This window comes from Eleutherodactylus coqui, chromosome 1, assembly GCF_035609145.1.
Source record: "Eleutherodactylus coqui strain aEleCoq1 chromosome 1, aEleCoq1.hap1, whole genome shotgun sequence".
Classification (NCBI taxonomy): Eukaryota; Metazoa; Chordata; class Amphibia; order Anura; family Eleutherodactylidae; genus Eleutherodactylus; species Eleutherodactylus coqui.
The window spans coordinates 428,366,948-428,379,026 of NC_089837.1; the positions used below are offsets into that span (position 1 = coordinate 428,366,948).

Sequence of the window (12,079 nt, forward strand, 5' to 3'; positions counted from 1 at the left end):
GAATGATATGGAAAAAACGATTCTTCATGCATATGAGCAGAAACCAATTGTGGTTTTCGCTCGCGGATGAAAACTCGCAGCATGCTCCATTTTACTGCGGCTCCTGCATCTATGGCTTTCATTTAATGGAAGCTGTCCGACCTGCAGCCCGTCCGCAACTGACATTGCATACAGGCTGCACATTCCATGGGAGGAGCAGGAGATTAAAAAAAAAAATCTGTACTGCGCCGACGCATCCGCAGTAAAGAAGAAAGAAGACACAGACAGGTGCGCTGGGTCGCTGGCGGATTCCCCATGCAGAATCAGCACGTGCCGTGGACATGATGCCTAAGGGTCTGTTTACACCAGATGTATAAACAGGCTGAACGAGTGCAAACAAGTTAGCGGTGACGTCACTCACTTAAATGAGACGCGGCTGGTCTAAAAGGGGCATTACTGTTTGACCTGAAGCTAAACCTGGCCAGACAGGAGATAATGTGCATGGGTACAGCCCAACTGTCTCACAGACAGCGGTATCTGTCCGCTGCGTATCCCCTTTCTCTATGCTGTAAACATGATCTGAGCATGCATGTTTATGGCAGGGTGTGGGGAGATAGCAGGTTCTAGGTGTTTCTAGGTCTGCAGATGTTCAAGGAAAGATCAAAATATAAAATCGAAGACCTGAGGATCTTCTGATTGCCCACACGTCCAATTATCTAGCTTTTACAAAATTGGACTAATCCTTCATTTCCAATGGAAACATTGGCCCCAGACTGCACTGCTCGATGCCACCACTAGGCCTTTCCATTGGCATACAGCTTAGAATGTGGACCCCTTTGAAGGTTCTCTCTCATTGTCTTTACCCACTGTACCCTAATGCCATAACGTTAAGTTACCCTGATTATTTCTTCATATCTCTTGCACAACCCAAACAGTTTTCTCGCATTGGTACTGTATTGTCTTGCCTTATATAGCGTGTGTGACATTCAATGGTAAATTAACAAAAAGGTTACTGTAATCTATAATGCAGAGTTGTGCCCATGTCCTACGAGAGTCCTGCTCAGAACGGATTACGTATATCAATTATTGGTACAATTTGCATACTTTTCACAATTCTAACAGTAATTACCAAGTGTAAAGTCACAAAAAGATCAGCGATACAGGAGTTTATCCTCAATTAAAATGGATTGCTCATACATGCAATCATAATTTGTGAAGTAGCTATATACTTATCGGATTATTAATTTGTGCTAAAAAAACGGCGGCACATAAAATGATTGTAAAAGTCTATCCAAGATAAGTGTGTACCACTTTTTGGAAATGCTGACCTTCAGCCCAGCAGCTCTCTATCAACGTAGCGATCTCATCAACCACAAAACCTTCCTGAAGCTTAAAAAACAACTTCTATATAGTGTGTGTTTTACAGTCTTCGCTGCTGATCTGCACTCATGTAGTCACGCTATACAACCTAATCCTAGAAGCATTGCAATAGGTTATTCATATAGACAACTATTGAAGGACATTGAATATGGAACTTGTGTGATTGGAGAATGCTGTACGATATCCTATGCCGATATAGCTCACACAAATGGCACCACCTACCTGGTGTTCATCCGCCATGACATTGCTTGCAAACTCGAACACCAGCTCATTTGGTTGCACGGCGGTAGCCATTCTAGTGCATCACCTTTCCACAACTCTTCATGAGAAGTACAGAAAGCTCTCTCGGCTTCTTATATGGAATGAACAAGTAGACCGGCAAACCCAGGCCTCTAAAGTGCTTCTTCAGGCTCAGTCATTCACACAAAGATGTCTTGCAAATTCAAGGTTATCAGTTCTCGTTTAGAAGGTAAGCGGTGATTTTTCTTAAGCTGTTTTTTTCCACTAGGACGTTCGGACCTGCAAAATGTAAAGAAAAAAAATTAACACTTTTTAACTGCCCAAATATGACTATTTGTAGTATATGGGGTTAGATAACAATAATAGCAAATACCCAAATAATATCTGCTGATGGCAAGACATGCTGTAGGTCAACCTAAATAAACCTGAGCGAAGAACTGGATCCTATTTTCTACACTGTCACCTACTAGAACAGATGGACTTGCTTTACAAGTTAAGGAAAAGATTATTGCCCACAACTAAAATTACAGAAACTCTACAAAGTTTTGTACAGCAACAGAACCAAAAATCAGCTAAAAGGAACAAAAAGAGGAAAGCTCACGTAAAATAGTGTCAACAAGCAGCAAACAGATACATTCCCTGCAGGTCTCCGGTGACATTTTGCAGCTCTGGTCTACATTATAGCTATGCTTATCAGAAGAACAAGCTTGTGAACTACAGGAAGGAAACCGTGATGACCACGTCACGGCAAAAGAGAACATGCAAAGATCTGCACACCACAACCACTCCACCCCAGACTGCGCTCAAGACAGGGGCAGGAATGGAAACAGCTGGACTGGAACACAGTATGATGGGATCCTCTGTACGGGCACAGCTGGCCTAGGGGGGCAAAGCGTTAACCCCTCATTACTAACAGAGGCTGGCATTCAATATACACTATTATGTAGGAAAAAACATCTTATCAACTAAGTGTTAACATGATGTAGGTCTGTCTCATCTGCACACCATGCACATGGAAACTTTTTCATACCAAACTAGTCATGATAGATTTTTGAGGCTCACCCGTTTTCTGAGAAAAGGTGTATATAACCAATTAAGTACATGATGAAAAACCTCTCAGCACCTTTAAGAGGTACCATGAAATCATACGGGAGATAAGGAGCAAAGTGCAACAAATAATGACATCTAGTAATACTGTACATAAAAGTAATCTACAGCAGTTTGAGTTTATGGTCTGAGATGCTCCTAATGTGAGGCATGCACCTCTTCATACAGCACAATGGGCACATCTTGCACCCGCGGGAAACATATTAAGGGCCCTTTTACACGAGACAAGCCGTCAGGGCACAGAAGCTTGACAGGACATCCCAGCGATGATCATCACTCAGTAAATGGAGGTGGAGAGGCTGGGGATCGTTCCGGCCCACCGGCCTCTGTTCATAGTAAGCACGCAGTCAATCATTGACATATTGGTTCCTCCAGACATGAGCCGCTCTTTACAGTTCCTTCTGGCTACTTTATGGAAGTAACCAGTGAGAGACGACTCCTTAACTCTTAGGGGGAAATTTATTAAGGCTGGCATTTCAAACTCCGGTGTCGTTAGTATTTCCCCCAGCCTCTTCATATATTAGGCACATCTCAGCTAGTCTGTGCACCTATACAGAAAATGTGCACCAGGCCCAACGGGTAGGATTTACACCAGCAGCACAGACTGCCAAAAAGTCACAACATTTTTGCACAAGCAAGTTGTTTGTTTTTTTTTACAACAGAAACTAGTGTAAAATCTCGCATGATGCCATAGCTGAAATAGGCTTTGTAAGCCAGGTAACTACTTAAGGATTTAAACATCCACAGATGGAGGTCATGGATATCCATTCAATTAGTTTGGTCTTCCCCGCAGATTTTTTGCCAACACACCAAAATAAATTTTAAAAGATTCTCCCATATTGATGCGTGAATAATCTGCTTTTCAGGACACTCAGAACAAAAATACTTTTACCTGACTGCATCCTGTCCAGCCTAGAACATATCCAACATACAAGCTATAAAGTAAGGTAGTGAATGCACGGTTGGGTTTCTCGTATTTTTTTGCTTCTTACATTACATGGATGGCCATTCATTGCAGATGGGTCAGCTAAAGTGCCATTGAAACAGCATCCATAACTGCAACACAAAAAGGCACACGGGTTGCTGTGACGGGATGCAGAGGTGGTTTTACTGCAGTGAAGGTAACAGTTAAGTTTGTGAATTAAGCCTAAAATAGGGTTCAGTTCATAGGACTACCTCCATATTGGGAAAAATAAAAGGATGGTATGTGACACTGCAACGTGTCTGAAAAATGATGTGGCTCTATGTAGCAGTGTGTAAAGGAAAAGTCATCAGTGGAATACTTTGGGGGAGATTTACTAAACTGAAACGTGCCAGAATTTAAAGGGGTTGTCCCGCGCCGAAACGTTTTTTGTTTTTTTTTCTTCTTCAATAGGCCCCCCGTTCGGCGCGAGACAAACTCAATGCATGTGTTAAAAAAAAAAAAGTTTAGTACTTACCCGAATCCCCGCGCTGCGGCGACTTCTTCCTTACCTTAGCAAGATGGCCGCCAGGATCTTCACCCACGATGCACCGCAGGTCTTCTCCCATGGTGCACCGTGGGCTCTGTGCGGTCCATTGCCAATTCCAGCCTCCTGATTGGCTAGAATCGGCACACGTGACGGGGCGGAGCTACGAGGACCAGCTCTCCGGCACGAGCGGCCTCATTCACCAGAGAGAAGACCGGACTGCGCAAGCGCGTCTAATCGGGCGATTAGATGCTGAAATTAGACGGCACCATGGAGACGAGGACACTAGCAATGGAACAGGTAAGTGAATAACTTCTGTATGGCTCATAATTAATGCACGATGTACATTACAAAGTGCATTAATATGGCCATACAGAAGTGTATAACCCCACTTGCTTTCGTGGGACAACCCCTTTAACAAAAATACTAACAAACTGATGTACATGCCTTGCACCATATTTATGTGTTAAGACACTTTTTGCTCCTTTTTCAACAAGTGGGCATGGCTTAGCTGGAAGAGGTAGGACTTAGGCCATTCCCACACAATCGCTTTTTACCACAATTATCAGAGCATTTTGAACGCAATGCTAATGATGGTATAACTCTTCCATTGATTTTAGTGGTGCCTCGCAGACCTGTGCTCGAATGCAGCATTTTCTGACGCAGAGTTCATCAAGCACTGTCTGCACTATTTTGGCATGTATTTGCGTTTTAACTACCTTTGAAAACGCTGATAAAAAAAAACAAAAAAAAACCCACCACAATCATGATCACAGCATTTTACTGAAAGTGTGTGCGAGTGTGGCCTTTGGGTGGTTTCAAATCTGTATTGGGGATTCCACTTTCCTGCTCTGTTTAGGGGAACAGGAAAGGGGAATCCCCGCAGCCGAACAGCACCGGATGGACCACATTGACTATAAGGTTCTGTCCGCTTTCCGCCCAGCTTTCTTCTGGTATTTTGAGACTGATCTGTGACCGAACCTCTGGCTGGCGGTTTCAACGCAGATGTGAAACGAGCCTTTTAGACAGTGACAGTATGTGCTAGAATTCTGCCACAAAGCAAGCAAATCAATAGATTGTGGCTCTTTTACACGTAGCAATTATGCAAATAATCGTTAGGTTGAGGAGGTTACGTTTTAATGTGGGCAATCAGCGATACGTTTTAAATTAAGGCCAAACAAATATTTCATGTGTGCCTGAAAATTATGGTTTATTTCTTGCTGCATCGCTTGGTATCAACGGCTGTTGTAGGATTAGCCGAATAGAAAGCAGTGGCAGAAGGGTTGACTAGAGGCCTGGTTAGGTTTCAATGAATGATCGAAATAATCCAATTGTTCAGATTTAATGCATTCCCTGCGAACTATATATGATCACTGCACCACCGCTAGTTGCGTGCTCGTTCCAATCTATCTAGTGGTGTAAAAGGGCCGTTACTGGACTACAAGGTGTAAATGTGCTGCCTGGACACATTGAATAAGTCACCACCTAAGGACAGATTCACAAGGCCATATGCGGGTTGTAGCCAGGACACTCAGGCGCAGGTCGCATCAGACAGAACCCGGACAGCTTCCATGTGTGTCCCCATCTTCGTGAGCATTGCAGGTCCTATCCTCCTCCATGGAAACAAGTAGTTAAAGACTACTGTGGTCTGCTACTCCTAAAGATCATAGTAACATGGTATGTAAGGTCGAAAAAAGACATGTCCAACCTGTTCAGCCTATTACCCCAATATTGATGCAGAGGAAGCCAAAAAAACCCAATGAGGGAGAAGCCAATTTTTCCCATTCAAAAAAAGGGAAAAAAGATCCTCCATGACTCCAATCCGACAATCGGAATAATTCCTGGATCACCGACCCTTCTGAAGTCATAATAATATTGTATCGCTCAAGAAGGGCGTCCATGGCCTTCTAGGAGTCTTATCGAATTTGTCATCAGCATATCCTCAGGCAGAGAGTTAAAGCCCTTTTAGACAACGATTTTCGCTCAAAGCCGTCTTTTCAGCGATAATCGTTTGTCTAACCGCACTGACATTGTGCAGTTTTCGTTAAGCTGTCGCTGATTGTTGATCTTTCAGCATGCTCAAAGAGCAGTGATCAGTTATCAGGAATGAATTGTTTCAGCTGTATCCCGCTCCCTGATGACAGATGGGGTATGAAGACACACCGGTCCAGCTGTACCTGCCTCCGCTTGTCTCCTGCATCCCCAGCTTGGAGTGCATGGCTGTATAACAGCCGGGCGCTCCGAGCAGGGAGCAGCTGGATGCAGAAGACAAGTGGGGATACCCTGCTTGTCTTCTGCATCCCCCCCCTCGGAGCGCAAGGTAAATCGTTCAATGTTTGAGCGATCACCTTGCGCTGTAAAAAACAGCGCACAACGATTATCGCTCAGAAGATTTTTTTGAGCGATAATAGTGTCTAAACCAGGCTTTAGACTATCAATAATGGCCCTTTTACACAGCTTTAATGACTGCAGACGTCACCACTAAGGTCATCAATGTTTGTGCAGAGCGTTTACACAGAAAGACTTCACCACCGGCTGGCGGGCTTCCCATCCGCCTAAGTGAAGCACTGAGCATTTACACAGGACGAGAAGCCAGCGATCCTTTTCAGGCTTTTCAGTCAGCTTAAATATAAACAAATAGTGATTTTTGTGCATTCACACTGAACGATTATCGCTCAAATTCATTCAAACAAATTTTGAGATAATCGTTACGTGTAAACGGGCCATCACTGCAGGTAGGGCAACAGGATAACCTTTTCACAAAGAAAAGTCTAGCACTATCGCAGTTTTTTGGGAAGGATAACCCCATCTGGGATTGGTCTTGGAGGAGACGCACATTGCTATATTCCAGCTGTATGTAAAGCTTCCAAGTTGTCCAGACCTTTAACTGGGCACCCATAAACTTCTATAGGGTCCTGGTGTGTCACCACCTGCCTCAGGTTTCATAGGGAGGTTTGTCATATTGTACATTGAGGAGCACACAAAGCTGCTTGGCTTCCCTGACTCACACTTCGCCGTATTCTCTCCAGTATTGCACAATTCCCATAAACCACTTTTAGTTTTTACTTGTTCACTGGAAAGGATTAGCCCATCATCATTGCTCAGCTAGTTACATGATGAGGCCATAATGAAGTCAGGCTGTTTGCAGAATATGTGGGCGTACTATCAAGGACCCTCCTAGTACACAGGAATACTAGGAAAACATGTTATTAACCATGTAGTTACAAGAAACAGAACTACTTACAGTACAGAGCTTTCCGAATCCTTCAACAACCGATGCAAGTGACTGATACTTCTCCAAGTAGTACAACTCCAGCCCTGATCTCCAGAGCAACGCCGATACCAAGAAAGAGTCCCGAAGCAGTGTAATCAGTTTGTTGAATGGGTATTCCCATACTAAACATTCACGGCATATCCCCTGCTCTGACCTGCACCTATCAAGCATTTATCAGATACGGATGTTGGCTGAAGAAGTTGTCCACGGTCCATGCCTGGACTATATATCTGTGCCGCTCCTACTGCCCACATATTGGACAGCCATTTTCAACATGACAGGTTCCCTTTAAGGTTTTGTTCACATCGGCATTGGATGTTCTGTTCGAAACCTCCATCAATAGATACCACTAAAATATAAGATGAAATAGCAGCATTGCAATCAGCGCCATTTTGTCCTGTAAAATGCCGGATGGAAACCGAATAGGTCCTGTTGGCTATGGGGTCTGCTCGGCTCAGTCATAAGAAGGATCCGTTTGACCAGTGGGTGAGGTAGGCCGGCTGCACATGACTCGACTTGGATCGCGGAATCCAGAGCGATGGTCCACCTCCGGGTTCCGCAGCAAATACCTACCATAGCATGCTATGGAAAAACGCTTTTTCTTGCACATGAACGGAAATAAAGGGGGAGGGGGTGGGAAACGCGGCATATTCTATTTTTGAGCCGATCCATGTAGATGGCTTCCATTGAAGTCAAATGGAAGCCGTCTGTCCAGTGTGGACCATCCGCAGTACAAAAGAGAAGCGGAAGAAATGAGAGGTACACGCTGACGCCGGGCACAGGGTTGGATTCCGTTGCGGGCTCCCGCATGCTGAATCGGACCCGGTTGTGTGCAGCCGGCCATATTCCTGCTCCTGTAACGAAAAAGGAACCCTACTGTACAATATATAATTGTCTGATGCCCCTTTCGGCCAACATTTAAAGCATCCCACTGGTTTTGGGGCAAAACTGTCTTGGGACTGGAGAGGAAGGGGTATTCCAACACCTTCTCACATGATCAGCAATGGCCAATCTGAGAGCACTGCACAGTGTGTATTCGGTAGCTAAAGAATTGCTGTAAGCCATTTTGAGCTACCAAAAAAAGTCCTCGAAACCTGCGGATCGGAGGGGCAATAGAGTATTACAATACTGCAGATAATAAACCCTCCTTCCCCGGGATAGAACTGAAACTGGAGGGCGCTTTAAAAGCTAGGGAGACCTTTGAATTTTAATTTTTTTCTTGGCATGTATTTGTGCGAACGGTCATAAAACAAAAACACTACAAATTTTTATAACTGGGTTTACTAAAAGTATGTGCTCGGCAGCTATTAAAGTGCACAGCAAGCTGCTGCCCACCGTTCACTCTTCGGCGCTCATTAGACCTAAGTTTTCATGGCCAGTAAATGAGTATCAGGAAAAACAAACAATCCCAATGGCAGCTATATTCCCCAACCCCCCGTGCCAGCGGGCACATCATCATCATATGGCCCGCCAGTTCAGAACTTTTACTATATAGAAAGATGCCCAAATGTAACGTTAGACCATAGCGAATAGCTCCTTTAATGCCACCCAAATGCTACAGCGCCATTTTCATCCTGTTATGTCAGAACTAACATATTACAAGCGTGAGGACAGCATGAAAATGTTGAGAATGAAAAGAAACCGAGCAATTACTATATGAGCACATAAACAACGCTCAAAATATGTTTCACATATCAACCATCTGCAAGCTGTCGGCAATAAAAGCGCAAGACTCCTCTGATGTTAGCCACACCCTTCAGGAGGGCACGCTGGGTGAACTCGCCAGCGAACATTCACAGTAAAACCTTCATTAATCTCCATAACCGTCGCTTGTAATGTAATTACTCCTCTACACTGTCGTCTGGCAGCCTTTTACCTAATCATTTCTACCAACGCACAACATGAAAAAGACTTCAATTATAGCCAGTGTGGCTGCGGAGATGGCAGGATGGATGCCATTCATGGGCTTTTCTTTGTGGCTCCTCATGATTTAGGCCCAATGTCGATAGAAGATCTGCAATTCAAGCTGCCCATAGGGAAGCATGGGCGCACGGCACCAGCACTAAAGCATGCAGGTGTGTTTTGTGGGTCTTCTGGTCCAGAAAACAAAATTGCAGTATGCTCCATTTCAGTGCGGTTCCCACAAAGTCAATGGAAGCAATCCGATCCGTGGCCCGTCCCCAATCGCATTGCGGAGGGGACGCAGATTCTGCAGGAAAGCAGTTTAAAAAACAGAGACAACTGTACTGTGCGCCGGCCAGCACTTCCGCACACATCCCCAGTACAGAAAAAAGAAGGCCCAGACAGGTACGTGCGGTCGCCGGCAGGATTCCGCTATGGGCTCCCACATGCGGAATCCAATCTGCCCGTGGGCATGAGGACTTAGCCTGGGTGCATGGAAGTCTGATGCATTTACAGTAGCAGCAAAGTAACGAGATTTGCCAAAAAAAAAAAAAATTAAAAAAAAAAAAAAAAAAATCAATAAAACGGAAACCGAACAGATCTGCTTTTTTACAATTCTATTTCAGTTTCTCTCTTCCAAAAATGTAACCCTAAACTGACCCTAACGCAGGCGTGCCTCGGGCTGCCTCTTGACACTTATTTTGTATGTATGACCACCTTATGGTCTATAAATAAAACATGCAAGTAATCATAGCCTCATTACAGCCAGAGCCCCCAGATGTGAGCGACTGACGAGGACCAAACGGTGTTGGCTAAACAGCAGGTCTTGTGGGGTGTTCTCGGCAAACAGTGGTTAGTACTACCAAAAGTAGTCCAAGAAAGGATAACTGGTGATAGTCATGGACAGCCAAGGCTCACTGATGTGTGTGCAGAGTGATCTGGTCTTATCGCACACAAGAGCTGCTGTAGTACAAATTGCAGAAAACCGTTACTGCTGGTTATGGTGGAACAGGGCTAAACCACACAGGATATCATAGTTTGCCGAGTATGGGGCACCATAGCTGCAGATCAGTCAGTGCTTATGTCGACCCACGTCCACCACTGAAAGTGCCTACAACGGGCACGTGAGCATCAGAACTGGACCATGGAACAATGGAAGATGATGACCTGGGTCTGATGAATTACACCTTCTATTACACCATGTAGACAGACAGGTGGCATGTGTGTTACTTACCTGGGGAGGAAATAGCCCCAGGATGCTCTATGATAAAATGACAAGCCAATGGAGGCCGTACGATACTATGGGAAGTGTTCTGTTGGGAAGCCTTGGGTCCTGGCATTCATGCGGATGTTACTTTGACATGTACCACCCACCTTAACATTACTGTAGACCATGCACCTATGTTTCCTCAGGATAGTGCGTCCTGCTACACTGCAAAAATTGCTCAGGATTGGTGTGAGGTACGATACTGGTGTATCATGTTTCCACCAAAAATACAGGTGGAGACCAGGGTTAGGCGTCTTGACAGCCAGGTAACACCCACTGCTGCTGATTGGCTGTTGTAGCCAGTGAGTTGACTGCATGGGCTGCCATCCCTGCTCCTGACCCGGTTAGTGTCCGTGTGTTGGTGCAATGCCGACGCCGCAGGCGCTTCCGACCTACTGACGAAGGCACTGTTCCTGGTGTGAGTGTCCGCGCTACAGCCATCTTCTGCTGTGAGGCATGTGCTGCGGCTTTGTTTGCAGGCTCGCTATGACTCTCCCCGAAGCACGGCTCCCAGTGTGACATTGACTCTCCGAGATGAGCGCTCCGTAGGCCGCTGTCACACTCACTGGCAACAGAGCATCCATCTGTGCTCACCTGTTCCCCGCTGCCCTATCATGGATGTGACACCCTTCCATCTCTGCTGCCGGCGCCCTGTCAAGTGTGTGTTTTGGTGGCGCGGTCGGTCAGTCTCCCCGTCGGCCTCCGCCCTGTCCTGCAAGCTGCGGTGCAAGTGTGTCGGCTCCCAGCTTCGCTGTCAGCTTGCCTTACGTGTCGCTGCCGGCCAGTCTGTCCTGTTCTGGGAGCTGCAGTGTCATCTCTCCACTGTCTTTGTTCCTGTTCGGACAGCCTGTTGACAGTAAGCCAGTCAGTCTCCCCCTTGGCCTCCTATGTAAATGTATTCCCGTCCGGACAGCAATGCAGCCAATGGCGAGCTAGGGACCTGACCAGGGCATTCCCACCAGCTTAGCGCTGTCAAACCCCATACTTCCAGTGGAGATAAGATACACCAGTACCGTGAGGTACATGGCGATGAGTCCAAGGTGACGACTTGGCCTGAGATATTCCCATCTCAGGTTGAGTATCTGTGGGATGTGTTGGAAAAACCAAGTTTAATTCATGGAGGCCGCACCTTGTAGCTTACAGTACTCAAAAGGGGCAAAAAGCTGATTTTGCAGAAGAACTGACTGTTCCCTGTTGCAGTAGTATTACATGGGGGCTATTCAGATGAATCGCCTTTCATGTAATACACGGGCAGCTCGAGTCCATCAGAAACGGAAGCTGCTTGTACAACATGTTTGCATAATTTATGGCTACATTACATCTTCCAAGATACATTATAAAAGGCAACAAATGCAAACCTATCCTACCCTATTTGGGTCTTCTATCCCAACCAGTATTTGTCCCTTTAACACTGAGGGGAGGAAATCATTCATACCACCCAATTAGCTGGCCAAATAAATGGCTTGTTATTTGCAAACAGGA

The 12,079-nt window shown here is 45.5% G+C and overlaps 1 protein-coding gene across 8 annotated transcripts in view; it reads right to left on the minus strand.

Annotated features, from left to right (window-relative positions):
* The window catches only part of ELF1 (E74 like ETS transcription factor 1), a 107,555-nt gene that overhangs the window by 35,208 nt on the left and 60,268 nt on the right, over positions 1 to 12,079 (minus strand). For 7 of the 8 annotated variants that reach the window (XM_066581528.1, XM_066581545.1, XM_066581485.1 and 4 more), the window contains one exon: positions 1,582 to 1,878. In XM_066581528.1, the coding sequence (XP_066437625.1) occupies positions 1,582 to 1,653 (72 nt within the window). In that variant the 5' untranslated portion in view covers positions 1,654 to 1,878. Of the gene's footprint in view, positions 1 to 1,581; positions 1,879 to 2,200; positions 2,263 to 12,079 lie in introns of those variants that run through there. The other variant, XM_066581536.1, reaches the window with a different exon arrangement.